The sequence below is a fragment of the Vigna radiata genome, chromosome 6 (genome assembly GCF_000741045.1).
Source record: "Vigna radiata var. radiata cultivar VC1973A chromosome 6, Vradiata_ver6, whole genome shotgun sequence".
In the NCBI taxonomy this organism is placed as follows: Eukaryota; Viridiplantae; Streptophyta; class Magnoliopsida; order Fabales; family Fabaceae; genus Vigna; species Vigna radiata.
Window position 1 is genome coordinate 6,585,214 of NC_028356.1, and position 24,590 is coordinate 6,609,803.

Sequence of the window (24,590 nt, forward strand, 5' to 3'; positions counted from 1 at the left end):
AGAAATAAACAATGGTGCACGGAAATTTAACATTATATTTCAACATCAAAATTAAGCTCACGTTCTAAAACAATCAAACAAAACACTAATATGATAAAATAATCTAAGTTTCAATGGTTAATTGGAATTGAGTAATTTGACCTGTAAAAATAATAACTTTCTACTTATATTTAATTAAAAACATTAAAACCTAACAAGTTGGCACCCTTAGTTGTCATGTAGATGTTAAAAATAAGAACAAAAGTCTTTTTTTATTCACCTAAAAACAATTTTGTCATCAAGTTAATTTTTAATAATTTAAAGTTTGCATGATGCCAAATATAATATATAAGTGAAGCCAATGTCCACTATAAAACCTTTTAATACAGTTCAGCAAAATAATGAAATAAAAATATACCAAATGTTTGGAGTGTATGAACAAGAGAGAAGAGCCATAGAAGAAAAATAGAAAAAAAAAACAAGGAATTCAACATAAAATAGTGGTTCTTTCTTATTTTTTAAGTCATATATGGAGAATAATTTATCTGCTTCTGATTATCTCATTGGCTCAATTTCAAAGGCCAATACTCCACTCAGCAACTCCTCAAACAAGTCAAAATAAATCCAGAAGTTTCCTATGCATGCCCTATCTATGAAAGCTAGAAAAATCCCAAATATGAGCAGCTCTGAATAATAAACATCAACCTCCTTCAAAGTTATTGAAAGTCTATCACATCAAAGAGATAAGTTACTGAATTTCTACTTCAGATCCAACATGACTATTAACTCAATTGAAATTTGAAATACAGTAATATGATCTTATAGTTAGTTTGCAAAGGTGGAGCTTTGGTATGCCTTACTGTACAATCTATGAGAAGGGCATGGCTGTGAGAGTGAGTTGGCCAAAGGGCAATGCAAAAGTGGCATGACATTCATGATTTAGTATCTGTTATGGCCAAGTGAAGACATTATCAAGATTTTTAACTTACTAGAGCTTCATCATCCAGCATCTCAACTACAGGAGCATACTGCAAAGTCAACCAGTAAGGCCCATGAACAAACATTACACAGAGCAAAAAGTAACATACACAAAGCAAAGCAACTGGGATAGATTCATATGCTGACCTCATCATTTTCCTCAAAATATATCCCATCCACAGCACTGCCAAGCTGAAACTCCCACCCTAGACTGCTCTCCAACAGCTCCTTAAATTTCCTTGTCTGCAAGAACAGAGAGATTGCAATTTCCTTTTCATAAATAATCAAATACATGTACATTGTACCTAGCAAGCAGAAAATGCTACAAGTCTACAACCAATTTTATAGCAGGCAAAATAAAGCAAAAGCATAGACAGTCACTATAGACTTGGCATGTGTACTTTATAGTTTAAACCCTATCACATAATAATCTCAAATTAGTGCATGCATGTGTTTAAGGTGCTAGAATTGCTACTCCTTAATGACAGAGATTGTTCGTAGAGGCAATTGTATATACCATATCAACGTGTTTCCAGCCTAAAAATTCATATAAATAACGTGGAGAACCAACATATCCAGAAAAAGAAAAAACTTTCTTTGAAAAATTTAAAAATCTATCCATCAAATATTCTATTCCTGCATAATGCATTTCAAGCACTTGAAGCGCATCTTGAAGTCCCTTTATTCTAATACTTTTTTTACTCTTCACTTTCTTTTTTCTTTTTTTAAAAACATCAATGCTTTATTATGTGGCAGTTGGGGAGGGTACAATATCAATACTAAATATCCATTATATGAAAACATGAGTTACATGCTCATACCCATTTTAAAAGATCCCCATCAACAACCGACCCATCTAGCAACGATGAAAAGAAGTCCTGCAATTCCAAAACAATCAAAAGGAATAAGTTGCAGTTTAGCTCAGAAAAGCATATAAAATCAAATTTCTGTGACAGTAAATTAATAATCAATTAGTATTAGAAGTGTTAAATATAGTAAAACTAGGTAAAGAATTAATTTTCCTTATGTCTAAAATACACATAGGGTAATGAAAACAATACAAGTGTATATGGCAACCAAACATAAATATGGTAAATAGAATATATTGTTAAAAAAACAATATCAACAATATCTACCAATATCAAACAATAACAAAAGTCTACGTTTCCCTAATTAACACAACTCAATATATCTAACAAGAAGAAACAAACAATACTTTTGGGAAACTGGTCCACAAGAATCAAATGCCTCCTCAAAATAAAACCTGCCTAGTAAGGAGGATAACTGAATTATAGAACAAGAATGGGGAAGTTTCATCTAGCCTCATTTACCCTGACCAAAGGCTTCCTTGTAAAGTTTGTAGAAGTTAGTTCTTACAAAATCATCTTTATATTTTATCATTCTTACATCCACGTCTGTTTGTTATAAGCACACATTAATTTTGTTACTCTGGAATAGGGATGCTGATTCCAGTAGGAAGGATGGGTATGCTTAAAATCTGGGGAATTGATTTTCATTAAGGAAAGGAAGTGCATTCTGAAAAACCTACATTATTCTTATGAAAATTATGAACTTTTTTCTTTTTTTTTTTTTTATTTTCACCTTGGAATGAGTTGCTTATTTTAACAGTTTTGAGCATATGGGCACTAACTACTACAAAGACAAGGATGATCAGAAGGTGGAGGCAATATCAACTCGAGGAAAAAAAATACACAATCTAAGATGTTAACCATGATAAATCAAGAAGACCAGCCACATATATATGAATTGCTAACCTCCATGTTGAAGACTGACTGGTTTTTCATGCTAAAATGACGAGTTTTAGAATTTCAGGATCTTAAAATCCATAACTGACCAGAACAGGTGCCCATCCAGCTACTTATAATTAATAAAGGTGGGTCAGAGAGTTAAATCTGCATGTGACTATTCAGTTATCATCAGTGAAAATACCTTGGAAACATGGTGCAAAAAGCTATCAGCGGAAATCAAAGAATCATCCAACAGTGCTGATCCTGCTTCACCCATGTGATCTTTCTGTAGTCCGTATTTTAGTTGATTATGGATGACTTTGATGAACTGCAAGAATCCGTAATGCATTAGAAATGAGTTTGGCAGAGTTTGGCAAGGTAAGATCAGCAAACGACAGATTCTGATAAAAAAACAAGTCCAATCAAATTGACGTACATAATGATCCAGACAGGATCTTAAATAAAAAGTTACATATTACAAATAGTCAAAGAAGAAAAATTAGAAAATATAAATCATCCCAAATAACTAGCACATTAAACTTATGAACAATATTATATAATTCATATTATTTGCTGCCTCTCTTGAATTATTCTGCAGATCTTTTGTTCTGATAAGTACTGTCCACACATTAAAATATCAAGACTAGAGTGGTCTACCAAAAACTTCTCCCTTATTTCTAGGACTGCATATAGTCAGCTAAATGGAAATTTATTTTATTTTTCCCGTCTTTCACACCCCAAACCACAAAAGGTGTGAAGGTGAAAATTCTGATTTTCCAAAATTGAAATGAGTTTGACAAATAACACAAGATTCAAATTCACGACTCTTCTTTTAATGAAAAATCAGTAGCTTGGAGTTCCAAGACAACATTCAGAAGTCCAGTGATGAATTTAACACCATTCCAAGGATTAATGCCACTGTTTTGTACTTAAAGGTAACAAAGATAAGAAAATTATATTAAAAGTTCACCTTTGTAAATAGTTGAGTTCTTGTGCGGAAAGGCTGCAAAAGAACATACAAAGTCATGCAAACATAATTACAAAACATATACTTATGAAATCATACAAATTCAAATTGATTTGCACCTACACAACCCACAATAGATATCTTACCAAAATTAACAAGGGTCTTGTATCCATATCCAATTAATTTATCCTATTTAATGTGGGACTACTAACAAAAAACGGAGGTTCTACCACCATAAAATGTCCTAAGAAAGAAGCAAAATGTGTTCATGGGAAAAAATATTACAGAAATCTCCATAAAAGAGAATAGACAATGATGTCTCTTATTATGCTTAAATCTACTTTCTGGCTAGAAGCACAAATCTCAAACGATGAGGAACCCTCTGGCAAATGATGAAAAGTAAAAATGGTAAAGCCCACAGAACCCAAGTTAGAATAAAGAACTTAAAAAACTAACCCACCAAGTTGAAAGACCAAATAAGCATCCAAGAAAACAGAAGTACTCATTGGGTATAGAGCAACAACAGACATTAAGCAGATGTCATGGAGCCAATTCACTTAAAGCTCAGGCTGTTAATAAAATAATCAAGAACAATAACGACTTTATAAATTCAAAGGATGAATGTTAGTTGTTCACACACACACATATATCACTTGTAATGAACATATTAACGAAAATCATAATGGTTAATAACTCAATTATTATGACTAATTAAATATAGACATCTCATATAGCTTGGAAAGTTTGATAAACAGCTTTAATATATTCAACATCATCAATTCAATATATTTATTGTTTGAAGTGGAAGAGAAGCAGATTGTTACAGATGTAATATAAAACCATTCCCCTGTCTTCACCCAATAGCTAAAACATTTTAGGATGGTTCACAACAGGGTATCAAAGTCTCTATGATCAGATGGTCTTCAGCTCAATATTTTTCACCCTGATTCTTCTAATATTGAGCTCAATATTTGTTCACAACATTCCCCTGCCTTCACCCAACAGCTAAAACATTTTGGGATGGTTCACAACATGGTATCAAAGTCCCTATGATCAGATGGTCTGAAGCTCAATATTTGCCACCCTGATTCTTCTAACATTGAGCTCAATGGGTAGGGATGTTATCCACCCTTCAAGCCCAAAGGGCTCTTGCGTACGGGTGCATGTTAGAGATGCAATATAAAACAACTTGCATGGCTTCACCTAACTGCTTGAAGTTTTGAGATAGTTGGTTTATGAGTCATCACACAGACAAGTATATGAGATAAACCAGCAAGTCTAAAGTCCAGGCACAGAGTGTATGTATGCATTATCCAATCTCGTTAAAAAGTAATGCTTACTGCTTCAGTGCAGCCAAACAAAAGGCTAACTAATGACTTCCATTGGAGAAATGCTTCTAGCGATTGACCCATCTGCACCATTGCAAAATGTCACATTGAATTCAACAAAATATATAAAGAAAATATGTTTGTCCACAGTACCAAAAAGACAACAAATGTAAACTGCAGTTCTCCAAGAAGCATGTCTTCAGAACCGCCATAATCTTTTGCCAGTAAAGTTTCTAACAATTGTGTCTGAGAAGGAACACAAAAAAAATTTGCACAAATCAGAAAACAATAATATGTAAAATTTCAGGATAAGAGCATTGATTATAGTAAGCTTTTTATCACAATTACTTTTAAGGGACCAACCATTCAGCAATGTGTGTATACCAACCTTGTCAAGATTTAAAGAAGTAAGTTCCTGCCCACTAATACCCTTGCATTTAACAATACGTGGAATTGAAGTATAATAACATCCTTTCCTCTGAGACTTGCCAACAGATGATGCAGAATTGCCAACCTTCAACTGCTTCTCTGGTGCTTCTTCCATTGGGATTTTAGTAGAGTTTCTAACAATCTCATTTTCACATTCAACAGTGATTTCACCTCCAATTGGCTCTGTTCATGAGTTAATATTAACAATATAATACAATAGTAATTTATCAATGAAGTATTTAATACACAGAAACCTCAGTCAAGTAAATGGCATACCAAGCCGTTCAATGACATTTTTTGTGATAAAATTAGATAACCGTTTCCAATCTTCATAATGGCTAAGATTGTAAGGCCCAAGTTGTCTGTCAAATTCCAAATTTTTAACAGCTTGACTGTATCTTTCTTCCTAAAGGATAAACAGACAAAACAGAATAAATATATGTCATAAATTGAAGAGCATGGAATAAAAAAAAATGAAAGCAGAAAAATTGTTTCCTTGGTAAGTTGTGGCTAATATATAAACACAGACACAGATTAGCACTGATTGGATGGAATTTTAGGGAATACCCCACATTTTCTACAAAAATGCTCAAGCTATGTGAAGGAAATTCACCAAAATTATAGTTTCCAAAATATTGTTCTCACAATAACCTAATTTGACTAACAGGACGTAAACTATATCAATCATGACATTTGGCTGCATTACAGACATGTTACGTTAATTATATCCATGTTAAAATTTTAAGCGAACACATACCTCTTCCTCAGTAACTTTAACTAACCTTTCTTCTTGTTGGTCCCATTTACGAACAATTACCTGCATGGTCATGAGACCAAAAACCACATAATCAGTCACAATTTTGTAATACATTTTGGAAATACAAATTAACCACAAACAGGGTCAAAACATATGAGCATTGATTGATAGATTAAGTATTTCCCCTTGATTCTCAGTGATACTGTGCTGGTGGCTCTTTTAAAGGAGTGCCTATGTTAGATTTACAGAGAAATTAGCAAGTTGTGTTGGATGTTTCTTGTTCTTAACATTTTTATTCACCTTTCTTCATGGTCTTGATTTCTTTAGATAACTCCTAGCTCCCACATTTATAACATTGTCTTCATATTTAGATATCCTTTTACTTATAATGAATATGGTTAAAGTGCACTTACACAAATTATTGAAAGACATGATTATGTACAGGTAAGAAAAAAATTGCACATCAAGAAGGATATGACTATATGTAATAAATTTAACTTCACCATCATTCCACAAGGAAATAGAGTCACAGGTAAGCTTCTAGCACAATTAACAGTCACTTTACCTTCTTATGAGTTAACATCTTCATAAAATTAGTACTAGTGTTACTCAAAACTAATTCATTCCTTAAATTTTTAAGCTTTGACTTATCATGGACATTTTCAATAGGCCAGTAAAAAGACAATGAACTCCTGAGAATCTATCAAAAAACCATAGCAAAAATCCATTTCATCAAAATAGTAACAAAATCACTCAAAAACTAAGCATATAGATTACAACCCATCTGAACTGTGATTGCATTGTTCAATAATAAGAACAGCAATTACAACTCTAAGATACGGTAACAATCGTGATTTCTAAACTATAGAGCATATTCTGTTAAAGCTCTGTCAAACCAAAATTAATGTAAATTTCATTGAACTATTATAGACACTGAAATTTTTATTTTTATACCTCTGAAGTACCAGCATCAATGAAGAATCCAACAATTGGTGAGAACTCTTTCCCATCTCTGCATGAATCCCCCAAAAGAAAAACAGAAGATTCAATGCACCAAATAATTTGAAAAATCATGAAATTTAAGAAAAAAATTAATTCTAGCAACCGACAGAACCAGTGACGTCTTATGCTTAACACTATACGGTCAGCAAATACTATGATCCAAGGTTATTTCCCAAAAAATACACTTTGCCACAGTACACAAGATTGAAAGGACAATAATACTCGCAGAAAAGACAACAGTATAGGAAAAGCAATGTCTCATCACACACGAGAACACCCACCACTCCCTTATCACTGCCTTTAATCTATTAATAGGCTCCCCAATATATCCACAAGGGAAACGTGGGATTTTGCAGGAATAAAAAGAACTAAACAAAAGAGAGACTAATGCGAGTTAAAAAGTAGGTCTGAATAATTGGGCAAGATGATCAAACCTGCTTGATGAACTATAGTACACAAAATGAGTGCCAGGAGGAATCATCTTAATACCCTTAAAAGCAGGCCCCACATAGAACATCTACGAAACGAAGAACAGAAGAAAAACAATGTCAGATTGCCAGTGTGAAACAAAGCTGAAATCAAGGTTGGATTTTTATTTTACCTTTCCACCCCTACGAATTTCAAATTTTATCTTCAGATACCATGATGACAGCATTGAAATAATAATAAAAAAAAAAAAAAAAAACAAGCACTTGGCAATCCAGAAAATAATAGAAGAATACTTGAGTATCGATGGCGACCATCGTGTACTGAGGAACATCGAGGAAGAGAAGAGTGACACCGTGCTTGACAAGCTCTAACGCATTTTCAGAATCCATAGATTAGAAGAAAATGAACAAGATACACTATCAATTTCGAGATATTGGGGTTCTGTTGTAGTTGCAGTAGAATCTGAGAATGGTGCTGTGCTACAAGGATTATCCAGAAATGAGAACAATGTTCTGGAGCCAATTGACACAAAATTAATATATAAAATAAGTTAAATTACCTTTATAATAAAGGTTTGATTTTTTTTCCTAAGTGTTCAGTTTAGTTTTTTTTTTTTAAATGTCAATTTTTGTTTCTAAATTATATATCAAATTCTCTCCGTCGTTAACCAAATCAATTAAACATGAAAGAATATAAATGAAACTGATTTGATATATATTTCATTGATTTAGTTAATAGCTGTTATTAATTTGATATATTTTTTATAATTTAAAAATCAAAAATTAATATTTTTAAAAGTAACGACTGAACACCAACTTATAACTTACGGACAAAAGAGATTTAAATCTATAATAAATTTGCTTCGATTTAATTCTTTCCCATGTTATAATTACAACCTTCAAAAGAAACTTATAACAATATCTTTTATTTCTTTGTGAGAATGTTTTAAAGAATAATTTAGTTTATAGTAAAGTTAAAATATTTTATAATAAAACATGTTATTTGCTTTAGACATTTAAAAAAAAATAGAAATTTTTAAAGAATTTTAGGTATCATATAAAAAAGTAATAATTTATATTTATATTTTCCTTTTTATAACTATATGTTTTTCATATTTTATTTTTGTCTTAAGATAATGTTGACTTACTTCTAATTTTAAAAGATATCGTAATTTTGAAATTTGGAGAAGTAGTTTCATTATTTAAAAGTAATGATTTTGATTTTTTTATAATTACTTTTTCTTTTTTTTCTCATAACTAAATTTAAATTTTTATTTTTATTTTCTGTCAAAGTTATTAATTTACATCTAGTTAGAATATAGTTGATTTATCATTACAACTTTATAATTAGATTATAAATTTCATATATATATTAAAAATAAGATTTAAATTTAATTTAATTTTATAAAATTAAATCAATTTATAAAGTAAAATTTGTATTCTCTTGTATACTGTATTATAAAATCGTTTATAAAATCTCCAAAAATATTAAAAAAAACAATCGAATTAAAAGTTTAATATGTAAATAAATGATGAAAACAAAATAGACTATAACATTTTAGAAAGACGTTTACTTAAATAACAAAATCATAATTCCTAGTTAGTTTTTAAGATCGAAATAGATAAGGAAATATAAATAACAAATATTTTCTTTATATATATATATATATATATATATATATATATATATATATATATATATATATATATATATATATATATATATATAAGTCTATGTTTAATTTGTTTATCTATTAGTCACATTCCACTAAAATGAGTACTATATAAATGGGATAACACAAAAAAATTGGAAAAGAGGTTTAATAGAACAAATATTTTGTAAAAAAAAAAACTAAATTGTCTAATAAGATATTCTTTAAAGAGAAAGAATGATAGATCCATTTACATTAATTCATCCTAATTATTGGACTATGTCCAATTATAATATGAGAAACTCTTATCAATAAAATTAATTATTAATTATAAATTCTGTACATAAGTCACTCTTATCAAAACACTACTATATAAGTCACTATTGCTATCAATTAGTAATATTCTCATAACCTTTAATCTAATTGCGTATAATTACTTTATTTAACTTTAATTCCTATTCTTCTATTTTATTATGGAAGGTTGTGATTCTTTGTTTTCTTGTGCTTAATGTAAAGTTGTATGATAAACACTTCGAATTTAATTAAGATATACGCTTACCATTTATAACACAAATATAGTAATTGTAAATATTTATTCAAATATAAAAAGTTTTCACATGGAATAATGTTTTGAACAAACTTATTAAAACATGTGATTATCTTCTATAAACTATCCACATTATTTAACAAATTATTTCACTAGTAAAAAATATATGTTAAATTTTTTTGACTATTTTTTTAGTTATAAGAGATTCTTATTGTTAAACAATTATTTTACTTTGGGATAACAAAAAGATTGTGTTCCTGGATATCTATTAATAAAATTCACTGATACTTCTTCAAATAGGTAGTTATAAGAACAAATAATAGATAATTTATTGTTTACTTATAAATAGATTAGATGCGAGTATTCATTATCAGTAAAAGTTAAAATTAAAAAAATATTTTATTATTCTAAATTTAATTAAAATTAAAATTTAATTTATATTTTGTTAAATTAAATTTAATTTATATTTATATTTAATTTAGTTTACATTATATTCTTTTGTAATTTTATTAAAATTTTACTTTAAAAATGTACAAATTATTATCTTTTAAATATTCACTCATATTTATGGATAGTTTTTAAATATGTAAGTATTTTCTTAAATAGGCATTTAAAGAGTAACAAATTGAATTTTTTGTTGAGTCAAATAATAAGTAGACACTATATGTGTCTGACTCGATCAATTGTTATCCTTAATTTTACTTCATTATGAGTAAGAGTCAATATTTCGTTATTGTGTTGGTCACCTTCATTATACTTATAGTTTATGACCTTTATTCTTCGAACATGTGAATCACACTTGAATTATTTTGTGTAAGTCATACTTCGTAAAAGACACGTTCATACTTGAATTATTTCATGTAAGTCATACTTCGGAAAATACATTATGGATGTCATTTCGTGCAGGTAATGTTATTATTATTTTTATTTTCATTTTAAAATAAATTGTCTATACTAATATTAATTTTATAGGTTCACCTACAAGAATGTTATCCTTTATCCCATGGTGGATATCATCTCATCAACCCACTATTATCCCGAGGTGCGAGCGTGGTCATGTTTTATATAAGGAGGATGCAAACATTTGTACAACTGATAGACCTTACTATCTATTATGTTAACTTACTTGAGTCCTAATATTTGTGTAATGTGAAGAGATGTATAAATGAACATGTCATTGCAAAGCGTTACACTTTGATGCATATAAAATCTCACATTTTCTCCATGAACAAATTAAGTATGTATAAATGAACAAAGTTATTTAAATATATCATAAAAGTTCAAACTAACAAAAGTTGTTTAATTATATAAAATGTAAAATTTCATGATGTCATGATCCAAATTTATTTTTTTTTTTTATGGAAGATCAACTTGATCTCTCTCATACATAAAAACAATTAATATAAAATTCATTCAAACTACTTAATAGTCATTAAAATTCAAGTATTTTACTAACCTAGCCCTGCCACAAGATGTATGCAACCTGCTTTACTGAGTTTGGACTTCCTGAAAATCCACCTACTTCCTCTTGTTCTTAAGCAACATCATTTTGTTCAATAATAAGATGTTGTTGTTCAATAACATCATGGTGCTCCTCATGAATATCAATATAATCTTTTTGAAGTTGCCTTCTACGGATTGATGTCAAAGGTCTCTTTCTCTCTTCACTCTGTGAATAGCTCTCTACTCCGTGCATCAACGTATCTCGTGTTCTTGCCATATTTGTCACAACAAAATTTATCAAATGCTAAAACACTAAATTAATCAAATATTAAAAGCCAAAAAAAACACTAAAAATTAATAAAAAAAAATAAAAAAAGACAAAATAATTTATTTTAAAAAAATGTCCTTCATCGAATTTCGAAATTCAAAATTTGTGCAAGACCTTAACTAAATTTTGAAATTTGGCGAGGTCTTAATCAGATTTTAAAATCTAATTAAGACCTAAATAATTTTCAAAATCCATTGAATGTCTTAATCAAATTCTAAATTTCGGTAATGTTTTAATCAAATATCAAAAATTAAAAGATTTCAAAATTTAATTAAGGCATCGCTGAATTTTGAAACTCTACACATATTTCAAACCAAATTCTCTGTTTTTCATATTGATTTCCAAATTTCTATTGTGATTGAATCCTAAAACCAAATGAGCCTAAATCCAAATCCTCAATTTCTTTTGATTCTCAAATTTTTTGTGAATGAACCATAAAACCAAATCCCCAATTCTTATAAACAAGTATGTTTAATTAACTTTTTCCAATTTTTTTAATTTTAAAAAAGTAAAATTCTATATCAGACTTAGTAAATAATATGAATCACGTCGTTTAAAACACCAACATCAATATATCACATACACTAAATGTGTAATTATTATAATATTTACAAAATAAAGACCAAAGTAAAATGCGAAAAAAAAATGATAAATTTGAGATTTTCACCTCAAATAAAGATCTCTACTAAACAAAAATAAAAAAGTAGTTAAACTATTTTACATTCTTTTAGCCTTCAACTTGGGAAAAAAAATATTATTCCTGTACATTGAATCTATGTGAATCGATGTAAGAAATAATCACAATACATTTTTTTCTTTCAATATTTTCGAAGTCCCAGCTCCAATTTTCACTTAAAATGTGTGTGATGAGATATGTAGATTTATATTTGTTCCATTAAACTGAAAAAAAAAAAAACTTTGTAACAGGATAAATGAAAATCAAACAAAATCTGATTCACTCAATTTCTGGCTGAACACTTCAATGGTGATAAAAAAGTTATCTTTTAATAGGAACTATATTTCAACATCATAACATAACTCCATTTTCTATATTTTATCAACAATAACTTGCCGACACCAACTCATCATTTGCTACAGCGAATAATAGTTCACTTTAAAATCATATCACAAACTTATTTCTATACGAACATCCCAAACTACTAAATAATTATTTTAAATAAATAATCTCTCTACACTATATATCTACAGTGATTAATTGTGCTGTATTTCACTAATTAAGTGTATTAACATATTGTTATTTTGCATTATCATTGGGAACATGGGTTGATTCTTTAAAAAGAATGTTAAAAAGAAGGTTTAGATTTAAGAATGAATGGAAGATGTGAAATCCAGAAGGGTTTCCTTATCTTAACGAACACTTCCAACGGTGAGATGGCCAAGAAAAAGGACAAGATTGACAGCACACGTTATTGCATTAATGCAAAAAAAATCACCTCCAACCTTTTTATATTGCAAGCTCTCAACTCAAGCTGTTTTCTCCAATAATCAAGGAACCTTTGCTTTAACTTTATGCATTTACAATTAATACTATAATCCAAACCATAAATACTACCTAATTAAGCAATGCTTTATATGTATAATCACGGTTTTTATATCTCATTATTTGAAATGATATGTTTAAAGTTGAAATGTTAACATAAATTTAATATTATATTGAAATTAAGTTTTAATGAGACTAACTGTGTCCGGGTGTGGGTGGAATCACTTCAAACGTCTATACAATTTTTCAAAAGTTCGGAACAATGATCTTAAATACACAATAAGTGTCATCATCTATTTCTTACCTTTAATTTATATTTATAATTTTTGATATGAGCTATCCAATCTCACCTAACATCTCTAATTACCATTTACGTTTCTTGTAGAAAAACCTGATTAACGACTGAAATCAGACTGTTCTTGACCGTTTAACCTTACATATTGAATCTGTCACATTTATTTATTTTGTAACTGCTTCTTATTCTAAGGTCATCTAACTTGCTTAGTGTGGGATACCATGTATAGTCGTCCGGGTCATACGATACACTTACTATGTCTCCATATCCTTAACAAGAGACTACATTTTAAATGAGAAAAGAAAAATGATAATATATATTTTTTAGTTGCCTTAAGTACATATGATTGTTAAAAGGAGTCACCTTTTGAGTGGGTTCCTTACAATTTGGTTAAATGGTGACCACTGCTTTATACTTTTTCTTCTAGAGCTAAAATGAGAAGCACCGTCTTTGTTTCGTGTTTCTGTTGTCTGATTTTAGTTTCACTACCATCATCATCTTCATTTTTTCCAGTGTCCTATTTTTTAGTTGTCTTGGGTAGTTTTTATATAAATATTTGGAAAAAAAATGTGAAGATATTGTAACTGAAAAATACATTAAAAAAAATGGAAAAACATAAATAAAAATATCTTTATATATTTTTTCACTAAATAGTAGATTTACAAATTAATTAGATAAATTTAATTCAATTTAACTTTTCAAAACTCTAATTCTAATTTGGAAAAAATCATGTTGATTTGAGATATAAAATCGAAGTAAACATTTAATGAATCGTTTAAGGGTTTAAAAATTATTTTTTCTTTCAAGCCTCTTATAGTCCTTTTCTTTTCAAATGTATTGACAATTTAGATATTAATAATATATTAAATAAAATTATTTATTTTCTTACCTAAAACTTATCTTTATAAATTTTGAAATGAATTTTTATTAATATTATCTAATTGTGACTTAATTGTTAGTAATTATATAGTTAATTGTCCCATCAATCAAACTCTACTATTATTTTATCTAAATAATGATTTGTTTGAGCAGTTTACTAATAATGGATTATCTCATATATACAATACATTGTATTTATATAATTTAGCATGAATAAATTTTAAAACTAAATATGTTATTTGAATGAAAAAATATATTTTCTGGTGTTTTATTGAAATGTTCGCTATATGTTACTTAAACTTTTAAAAAATGCTTTTAGTATACTTGGCATTTTATTAAATAAACCTAATAAATTATCTACTTTTAATTTTAAAATATTAAGATTTAAGGATATTAATCAAGTACTAATCTATAACCTTTATTGTGATAATAGGTAGATAATTATATGTTATAAGAAAATAGTTAAGTATTTGATTCTGTATAAAATATTTCTTTTAAAAGAAGCAGCCTTTAATTGGTCAAAGAGTAATTTAGTGAGTATTGAAAAATACCTTAAGTTGACATTTGTCAACTTAACCTTCTCTCCATAATTGTTTACTCTTATTTAACATAATTAATTAATTAAATATTTAATCCTTGTCCAAAATGATAAAGCATCATTTCAAAACGCAAAACTTACACCTTTATCGTGTTGGAGCGTCATTGATTGCTGGAGAAACATGCTACCTAACGTTGTTATAAACAACGATGATATACCAAAATTCGAAACAACCATCGTTTTAATTACTGCAATCAAAATCAAAATTCGAAATTACTAAAAAATAATAACCAAAGGGTTGATTGGTGATTCAAATAAACGATTGAGGTAAATAATTAAATATGAAAAAGAAATCTAAAAAAAAGGTGGAATTAATTTGGTTCACCTGATTCTGCTTCCCATCACATTCACATTCACATGCAAATGCAAATGCAATTTATATTTATTATTGGCCCCGCTATTTTGCCGGCCCCGGTACCTTATACGCCGTCGTTTTGGGTGTGCGACTACTGTCATCACTCTTCCTTCGTCGGTTACTAAACACACTAATTCTCTCTCCGTCTTCTTCACACTGAGTTGACTGAGTCTTCGTAACTCGCTCACTACTCTCTCAGCTACTCATCCCATTCTTTGCATTTTTGCTCCGATCACTTTCTCTTTCCTCATATCTTTATTTGTAATCTCTCTCTCTCTCTATATCTTTCTCTACTGTTCACTGTAATTGAAGTGATCCGTGCGCGCAATTGCGATTACTGTTTCGTTTGTTTCTCTGTATTCGAATTGAATGCTGTGGTGTTAGGGTTTAGGATTGAAATGCGAGTGTTTGTGAATGGAGATTCGGGCAGTGTAGTGTGGAACGTACCGAGATCTTGCTGTTTTGTTTTGTATTTTCTTTTTCTCTTGGAGATTTTTGGGGGATTTGGCTGCGCGCCGTCAATTTTGCATTGAATCTGTTGGTTTATGGCTTTTATCTGCGTTGTATTCTGATTTTGGTAATGTTTTGATCTGCGTTTATGTAGTGTTTATCTGTCTTGACGCCCGTGAATCACATTTAGTACTTCGAATTGTGCTTTTTGTGTGTGTGTGTGTGTCAAGAGTGTTGCGTGTGGTGATTTGCTTTGTATCTGTGTGTTGTGCTTGAAGTGAAGTTCAATTCTAAAATTGGAATTGGCTTGTTGATTGAATGACTTTCTTTAGAAATTCTACTATTTGTGTTTTTATCGGATAGATGAGATTGAGAACATGAAGATAAACAGTGTTGAAATACCAAAGTTTGGGGAGGATGGAAAACTAGGCGTGAATCAGAAATCGAGAATGAGAAAGACTCATTCAAATTCAATGGACTTGTAGAGTTAGTATTTTCTTTTTGGGTCGGGGGAGGGAGCGTTATGGAAGTACATCATATTTTCATGATTGTGCCTTTATCGTTAAGTTCAGATCTTGACTTTAGTTTTTGGTTTTGGTTGTTAAATTCATTCTTTACATTGATTTCGTTTTCAGAAAATAAATGGTGTTTTTGTGTACCACTTATATTGAGTTTGATTTGATTTCTGTCTTTTGATCTAGACTGAAGTTGTCAGGGATGTCAGAGAAAGCTCTTAGAGATCTCAATACAATTCTTGGAACTGAAAGGAAGAATGAGGACTCCAGTAAGGCATGCTTAACCAAGCCTTCTGTAGACAATGCTGATGAAAATATTGAAGAACGCCAAAAGAAAAAGACTCCTTCTTCCTTGGTTTCTCCTGCTGTTAATGGAAATATGACTGTTACTGTTAATTCTGGTGCGGAGGTTGTGAATGCAGAAGTAGAATACATTGAATCTGAGAACTTGAATGATCTAGAAGATATTGATACTTGTCTCAAGGTATTTTTTATCCACTTATTGAGTCAAGGAACTGGCATGTATTTTAATATTGATAACCATTGAAACTGGGATAGCTCAAATGCTTACATAATGAGGATGTTTCATTTTTTCTTTAGCAATTTACCTCTGGTTATTAGACTTATGTGTGAAATGCAACACTTGTATTATGTGAAAATAGTTATTTGGTTTTGTTACAGACCCTCTTAGCTGGACTTGACTCAAAGGATTGGGTCCTGGTTTGTGATACACTAAATAACGTACGGCGGTTATCTATATTTCATAAGGAAGCAATGCTTGATATACTGTAAGTAACACACTTTTTTCTTCAAATTAGAATATGTTTTTTAAATTAAAATATCTGAATAATTTTTGTGCCTTTTAATTTGTTTTGTTTAATTATTCATATTCTATCTGGTAAACAGGGGAGATGTGATCACATCTATTGCAAAGTCCCTGAAAAGTCCTAGAAGCGCAGTTTGTAAAACTGCGATTATGACATCTGCTGACATTTTCAGCACATATAATGATCTTATAATAGATTCACTAGATCCTTTGGTAAGTCAACTATCGTTATGTGGCCTAAGAAACTTCCTCATTTAAGCAAAATGGAATTTCTATATACAATAGTGTTATTTGCAAATTAACATGTTCTATTGAAACATATATGGTGAATGCAGCTAGTACAACTTCTTCTCAAGGCTTCACAGGACAAACGCTTTGTATGTGAGGCAGCTGAGAAAGCTTTGATATCAATGACTACATGGATTTCCCCTATTTCTCTATTACCAAAATTGCAACCATATCTTAAGAACAAGAATCCTCGTATTCGCGCAAAGGCATCTATGTGCTTTTCTCGAAGTGTTCCACGACTGGTATGAGAAACATTTATGATTTTTGCCTATATTGGTGATATTTAAGACATGCTCTTATCGATTACTTTTGGCACAAAGTGATTTTATCTTCAAAAAATGAAAAGAAATGAAAGTTAAAACGTTAAGTAGCATATTAATGATGCAGGAAAAGAACTGTCCTAACGGATGACTTTGATGTCCAAAAATGTCTGCCTTGATTATGGATATATTTGTAGAATTTTTAAATTTGTTCAGCTTGTCCAAAATTTATCCAACAAACCTTCCTTTGTTTATGATTTTAGAATGGTTTGTCATGAACTTGCCAATATGTAATATTTTTTTATTATACATGGCGAAACATGGCCTCACCAAATAGTAGGATGATTTTTTAGCCGATGAGGAGCACTTGTCTTGATTGATAATGTACGTCATGCCATATAAAGTTTTTCTTTGATTATTAAGTAAATATACTGTTTCTTGCTTGGTTCTAATCTGTCTGACCTGCCAGTAACAATGGCTTCGTATCTATTTTAGGTCTATCGTGCAATGCTCTGAAACTGTTTGTAAAGAAAATATATGTTCATTCATCTATTTCTCTTTCTCTGTATTGTTCTTTTCAAAATTATTTTCAGGCTCTTTGCTTAGGTAGTTATATATGTAAAGAGATCAGTTCTATTTTATTGCTATTTTTTTAGAGTTTACGTCATCGATAGATACCTTGACAAATGGTGGAGGGTATAAAATGTTTTAAATGACTTTTACATATTTGAGTATATTACCCTGCATTATCTAATTGAAATTTGGAAGGATTTTGTTGAACTAGAAAGGATAATGACTATGAACAGCCTATTTTTGCAATTTGGATGCGGAGCATTAATTAACAGTTCCAGTTTTGTATCCTTGAACTTTTATTTAAAAAGGGCGCAGAAGGCATAAAGACATATGGGATTGACAAATTGATCCAAGTAGCCGCATCTCAGTTGAGTGACCAGCTACCTGAGTCCAGGGAAGCAGCTCGAGCTCTACTTCTTGAGCTTCAAAACGTGTATGAGAAATTTCATGATCTCATGGCATCTGCTGTCGACGAGCACACTGTCAACGAGCACACTGTCAACGAGCACACTATCAATGATGACACTGTCAATGAGCACACTGCCAATGATCATACTGTGAATGAGCATCCAGAGATGAGTTCTTGGGAAAGCTTCTGTCAATCAAAACTTTCTCCTCTAAGTGCGCAAGCTGTACTTCGTGTGACCAGCATCGCTCGGGAAGGTCTTGTTTCATGACACGCGCATCAAATTCAGTTAGAGGACTTATTGGTTTCCTGGTTTGCCTATCATTTTCTTCTGTAAATACAGTGCGCGACAATTGAGATGATTGAGTTGTGGTCGAAGCACGTATTGAGCCCAAGATTTATAATGTATTATTTTCGTCCTAGCTGTGGTTACCTATATTACCTTGATTATTATTAATATTTGATAGATATATAAATTTCCTTAATTGTTTGTCAGTTATCCTACAAGGCTGGTCTTCTTGAAGGCTTTAAATTTCATCACCTCATTGATTTTAGTAGGCTTTCCTGAATGTAATTTTAGATTCCAAAAAGTTCCTTCCAAAATGAATAGCAAATTAGCCTAACAACTTAGTGAGATGTCAGAAGAAATACCCTTTCGTCAACTGGAAAAACATAATGAAATAAAAAGGCTTCATAATAGGTTTTGCATATTATGCATTCATCTCCGTTGTTGTTTGAAGTGAATTTGGTATTTAAGTTTAAACATCAACCGTCACTACGGAAGTTGTTGATTTAAGGTTTAAGGCAATTCTCGAGGATGCAGTTTCTTGTGGAATTTGGCAGTGAGCTGACAAAACAAATACGCAATATTTACATGTTAGACACACATACAGGGGAAACAAATTAACAGTGACCAGCTAACCGACCATCAAATGAGAGTTTCGGTGTCCCTTTCAAAAAAATGATTTTGAATGAAATTAATTTTATAAAATTGATTTTTTTAGAGTTTGAAATTTGATTCGTGTTTGTAGACATGATATTTAGGTTTAACATACATACAAAAACATGTTTTCATCCAAATTCGAACGTTATTTTTTTTTTATTATTACTTTTAGTCAAATAGACGTTTTGGTAGCATGCGACAATCGTATTTACGAAAATCTCATCTGATGCGAATAAAATTCAACTCTATAGAGAAATTAAACACATACTAAAGAGCCAATGATTATTTGAATTCTTGGATTAATCAAAACCACATAAGTAAAATTTTCAATGCAAGTACTCCAAAAAAAAAGTTCAACATGATAAAAATAAAATTAAGTTTAAAAATTTGAATGAGATTAGAAAAAGTAAAAGAGAATTTGGAAAATTTATAGATTATCCATTTAATGGTAATTAGTAGAAGTAAAGTATAAAAGGGAAAAGAAAAAGGCATTGGTTTGGTTGGTTGATTGTCTGTAATTTGTGGTAAAGAAAAGAGTGTGAAGAGGGTCGAAGCAAAGCAAGGTCGCTTCAGCGTTGATTTCAACGAAACTCATTCTGCATCGAGCAATCGATCGATCAGGCAATCCGAGTGGAATCCACCGTCAATGAAGCGCAAGAAGTGGTCGGAAGTGGAGGAGCAAACCCTACTGTCCAAATACTCAGACCTCCTCCGTTCGGGGACCCTCGCCAAGCTCAAAACGCGCGAGAAGAAGTTCAAGCCCGTGGCGGAGCACGTCAACGCCGTCCACCACCACCGCGACCCCTCCTCCTTCCCCTTCAAGTGGTCCTGGCGCGACGTCTCCATCAAGGTTCAGAACATGCGTCATCAGTATCTCGGCGTCAAGCAGAAGATCCGCCTCGCGCCTCACCACTTCAATTGGAAGGACGGGAACAATCACTGGGAGAATTTTCTCAAGTATAAAGAAGTCTTCGGCGACGTGCAGTTGTTGGAATCGCCTAAACCCCTCACCACCGCTAAATTAGGGTTTGAGGTCGATTCCGATGATGAGGAAGACGAAGAGGAGGAGGAGGACTGTGGTGATGAAGACGAGGATATGTTGAAGGTGAGGAAGTTGGGTTCCGTTGTGGAGCTGAGGGAGGCGGTGGTGAAGCGAGAGGAGAGGCGGCGGGAGCGGGAGTTCCGGCGGGAGAAGGTGGAAGCGGAACGGGAGAGGAAGCGGCGCGAGGTGGAATTTCGGCGGGAGCGGCGGCGGGAGTGTTTGGAGGAACGGGAGATGGAGTTGGAGGAGCGGCAGTTGAGGTGGGCGAGGAGGGAGCTGGAGAAGACGATGAGGTTGGAGCGGGAGCTGGATGCGGAACGGCGGTGGCGGAAGCGCGTGGAGGAGAAGATGGAGGAGGAGGAGATGGAGTGGAGGCAGAGGATGGTGGCAATGCAGGTTGAGCATGAGAAGCAGATGATGCAAATGCATGTTGAGGCGTGCCAGAATCAAATGCAGGTTCTTGGTATCATGGCAAGGCTCCTTTGCCAGTTTTTTGGGTCTGGAACTGATGGATTGAGTAATGGATTAGGGGCATTGCCTCCTCAGGTTTTGCATCATGGAGCTGGATTAGGTAATGTAAAACCTGATGCCAATTCGCCTTCTGAATTTATATAGTTCATGTCATTTTTTAAATTTATATAATTGAAAGCAATTCAATTACATTACATGTCCTTTACAATTGTATCATATTAAGTAGGGGAACCAATTGATCATGTTTGACGTGCTTCTAAGATTTAAGAACACTGTTGGATTGGATCTTTTGCTTGCAAAGATGTTGTGAAGAGTAAATCTTTACTACATGTAATTTGAATAGAAAAGTAATCGTTTTAAATTTCAATGATTTACTTAACCGTTTCAGCTGATGAATGTGTTTGTTATGGCAAAAGTATGGATATGTCTGTTTTTGAATTGCACTAAAATGCTAATTTTTGACAGTCCACTGGTGGGGTGAGGAGTCTTTAGGATCGTTAAATCCATCTAAGCTCCATGAAGGATTATAGGAAATTTTTTGTTTTGTTTTGTTTTTCTTCAGTATCTAATGTTAGATATTTGCATTCACAGTGTTAAGTTTTGTGAGAATACTCATCAGAAATGGCCTCAAATTCTAGGTTCTATTAAATTGTTGAATCGGTTAGGAATGGATTATTTATTTCTTATGTTTGTAGTACACTGTTTTCCGTTATAAATTTGTTGAAACATTTTGGCAAGTTTTCTCATTATTTTACTAGAAGTTTACTATGGATATTACTATGCCGCTCCAGTATAAGATTAAAGGATACTTGTTTGCACATTTTGATGCATAATGTTATAGATTAACTATTATGGAATTGTTGAGTTAGTTTTGCATAATTTCTTCTCGTTCATTATCATCAATCTTAGTTGTCTCTATTCTCTGTGTTTTGATTTCTCTAAGTTTACTTCTTTATCTTTGTTTGCACATTTTGATGCATAATGTTATAGATTAACTATTATGGAATTGTTGAGTTAGTTATGCATAATTTCTTCTCGTTCATTATCATCAATCTTAGTTGTCTCTATTCTCTGTGTTTTGATTTCTCTAAGTTTACTTCTTTATCTTTGTCTAACTATTGTGTTTGTCGCTTTTTGCATCTCTTTTGTTTTTTCCTAGTTATGAAATCTTCTCTGTTCCTCTATAATACTGGTAATCTGATGTAAATTTTATATGTGTACATGTGTTTGTTTGAATATAATTGTGTATTTTTTGTGACACTTGCATGCATTAATAGGCAAGGCATGATCTTTATTCAACATCTATAAATTCAAGACTCGTATCTTTATTTATTTATTTATAAAAGTTGTCACTATAACATAGAATTCGCATGTGCTTAACTATGAATCAAAGGGCTAAAGCGTTTACAAGAATAAAAAATAGAACATCTGCTCCTGAAAAAGAAAATGTCATTCATAATGTAAGAGATGAAATTGTATTACGTGTATAAAAAGCCAACATTTTCGAAAATCTGTTGTTTTGGGCAAATATTACTACTTTATATTTGAAGTGTTAAGTACACACTCAAATGGAGATAGTTTGAAAATAAATTTCGAGTGTTTTTAATTACATTTTTATTGTTTTTTTACTGTATTGAATACTCAAGATTTTTATATTTTTTAATTTTTATATTTTTATATTTTCTTATCTTGTTCACTTCTCTCTTTTCAGGTCATAATTATATAGTGGTTAATATAAAAAAAATTATATTATGATGAATATAAAATTCACGAGTGTTATTATTTAGATAATAATAGAAATAATCATATCACTTAATACGAAAATTAAATTTAATTGAAAAATGTAAAAATTTAGGTAATTAATATATAATTTTTTTAATAAAAATTAAAATGAAAATATTTAAATTAATTATGGATTTGAAACTTAAAATTTAATAAAACTTTAAATATTTTAAGATGGACTCTTCATATTTAATTCATCTAGTGTCAAGTTGCATGCTCTAGGTTAATTTGCAAGAGGTCACACCAAGATAATTATTTCATTATAAAAGTAAGAAACAATGCAATTGTAAAAAATAAACTTAAATTGGAATGTAAAAAACATTTTACAGAATTATAATGGAATTTATTTTCTTAAAATAAGAATTGTATTATACATAGTATATAATAAAGAAGGAAAATATAAAAAAAGATGAATGATACACCTTGAATTTGATTTGGGAAAAGTGAAAAGTAGAAAGTCTTAAGTGTGTTTGAATATTTATAGTAATTTTATTTATTACTATCGTGATATTGTATTAAGTAGAAACAACTTATATCCCTTACAACATAAATCCTTCAAACATCAACCATTTGCCGTTCTAAATGTTCCTACAACTTATATCTATCTATAACTACTCTTATCAGTTTATGATAAAATATTAAATAAAAGAACATATTTGTTATGTGTTATTTGTAGACGCATTTTCTCTAACTATAGAAAAGTAGTTTGGTGTGAAAGTTAGTAAAGTTTTTTATGCAGACGTGGTTTAACTGAGATGTGGTTGGATAGAGTCCTCCTATTTCCTCCTTTTAACTACTTCACACATCTGAGGAATGTTCGCAATAAAGTCAAACCATCTACAACTTACACATCCTTTTATACTTATTTTGGATTAACATTTTCGAATTAGCCTAAAACATCTCCAAAACATTAAAAAAAACACTCTTTTATTTATAACAATTACAAAATTTGGCTGGTAAAAAAATACTATTTTAAAATTAGAGTTTCAACAATGTTGTCATAATTTTCACACTATCTTAGAAATCGTATATTTATATGAATTTTAATATTATTTCAACTTCAAGTCTATCTAAGGAAAAAAAAATGTATTTAGATTGATTTTCTCTTCAACTTTTAACATTGTGTGTTATTTTTTTTTAATGAATTACTACTCAGGGAGAACGGGAACGATGATTCAAAGTATTTTTTGTGTTCTTTTTTAGAAATAAGAGGGATGTAAAGAGAGGATTTGCTAGATTAATGTAAAGTTGACATTCTGTTACAAAGAAGATATTTGAGTTTGTTTGCTTCTTTTTTTTTTTTCACGTACAACTATTTTTGACACGCATTGTTATTTTTCACATATAATAGAGAGAAACTTGAAGTATACGAGAGATTTCTAACTTCGAAGGTGATAATACAACTTTGAATCATTGACCATACACATGTGAGTCTTGAATTTGTGCTTCAATGCACCATATTAAATAATTGATTGGTGTATTGGTGTATATTATTAGTTGAGCAATGGTGGTGGGGAGCTGTGTTACGATGTAACTTGTTATGGTGTTTCGTCGAAGCTTTGGAGATAACTTGGTGTTTCTTTGAGCTAGGTCAGTTTCAGAATGTGTATGCATGGTTCAAGTTTGTGTTTTGGATTGTATTAAGTTTAAAATTTGAGTGATAGTTTGTATAAAATTGAAGAAAACTTTTATTCCTCGTTTCTATGACTGTTATATCATATTAAGGATGTAATAACTATATTATAGTTCAATATTATAATTAATGGGATGTTATAGATTCCAAAGCTTTGGTTTGTTCTAAAAATTGTGTAGTGTTATAA

General features: G+C 30.8%; 3 protein-coding genes across 6 annotated transcripts; 2 read left to right on the forward strand and 1 right to left on the reverse strand.

The window, feature by feature from the left end:
* Positions 1-465: 465 nt before the first annotated feature.
* On the reverse strand, positions 466-8,147 carry LOC106762916 (protein AAR2 homolog). Its single transcript, XM_014647042.2, has 13 exons — positions 7,911-8,147; positions 7,623-7,705; positions 7,141-7,198; positions 6,187-6,246; positions 5,706-5,835; positions 5,389-5,612; positions 5,154-5,246; positions 5,013-5,084; positions 3,676-3,708; positions 2,908-3,033; positions 1,779-1,835; positions 1,105-1,200; positions 466-1,007 (listed from the first exon to the last, which is right to left on the reverse strand). The coding sequence occupies exons 1-13, from the start codon at positions 8,004-8,006 to the stop codon at positions 960-962; spliced, it is 1,176 nt and encodes a 391-aa protein (XP_014502528.1). The 5' UTR covers positions 8,007-8,147; the 3' UTR covers positions 466-959.
* Positions 8,148-15,202: 7,055 nt separating this feature from the next.
* On the forward strand, positions 15,203-19,039 carry LOC106762968. The gene is made up of 6 exons (XM_014647107.2): positions 15,203-15,475; positions 16,366-16,663; positions 16,861-16,967; positions 17,086-17,218; positions 17,341-17,535; positions 18,435-19,039. Exons 2-6 carry the CDS (start codon positions 16,382-16,384, stop codon positions 18,801-18,803), a joined length of 1,086 nt encoding a protein of 361 aa, XP_014502593.1. The 5' UTR covers positions 15,203-15,475; positions 16,366-16,381; the 3' UTR covers positions 18,804-19,039.
* Positions 19,040-19,956: 917 nt separating this feature from the next.
* On the forward strand, positions 19,957-22,758 carry LOC111241836 (uncharacterized protein KIAA1211 homolog). 4 transcript variants are annotated; one of them, XM_022781997.1, is made up of 2 exons: positions 19,957-21,088; positions 22,700-22,758. In XM_022781997.1, the coding sequence occupies exons 1-2, from the start codon at positions 20,122-20,124 to the stop codon at positions 22,741-22,743; spliced, it is 1,011 nt and encodes a 336-aa protein (XP_022637718.1). In that variant the 5' UTR covers positions 19,957-20,121; the 3' UTR covers positions 22,744-22,758. The 4 variants fall into 4 exon arrangements, with proteins under 4 accessions (XP_022637718.1, XP_022637717.1, XP_022637716.1 ...); XM_022781996.1 differs by lacking the exon at positions 22,700-22,758 and adding an exon at positions 22,148-22,209; XM_022781995.1 differs by lacking the exon at positions 22,700-22,758 and adding an exon at positions 21,580-21,825.
* The last annotated feature ends 1,832 nt before the right edge of the window (positions 22,759-24,590 follow it).

Coding starts and splice junctions, on each gene's coding strand:
- LOC106762916 (XM_014647042.2), bottom strand. CDS start 8,006: ATGGATTCTGAAAATGCGTTAGAGCTTGTCAAGCACGGTGTCACTCTT. Junction 7,706..7,910: donor TGGTCGCCATCGATACTCAA/GTATTCTTCTAT, acceptor TTCGTTTCGTAG/ATGTTCTATGTGGGGCCTGC. Junction 1,836..2,907: donor TTTTGCACCATGTTTCCAAG/GTATTTTCACTG, acceptor TTGGAATTGCAG/GACTTCTTTTCATCGTTGCT.
- LOC106762968 (XM_014647107.2), top strand. CDS start 16,382: ATGTCAGAGAAAGCTCTTAGAGATCTCAATACAATTCTTGGAACTGAA. Junction 16,968..17,085: donor GAAGCAATGCTTGATATACT/GTAAGTAACACA, acceptor TCTGGTAAACAG/GGGAGATGTGATCACATCTA. Junction 17,536..18,434: donor CTCGAAGTGTTCCACGACTG/GTATGAGAAACA, acceptor TTATTTAAAAAG/GGCGCAGAAGGCATAAAGAC.
- LOC111241836 (XM_022781994.1), top strand. CDS start 20,122: ATGAAGCGCAAGAAGTGGTCGGAAGTGGAGGAGCAAACCCTACTGTCC. Junction 21,089..21,453: donor GCATCATGGAGCTGGATTAG/GTAATGTAAAAC, acceptor AATTTTTGACAG/TCCACTGGTGGGGTGAGGAG.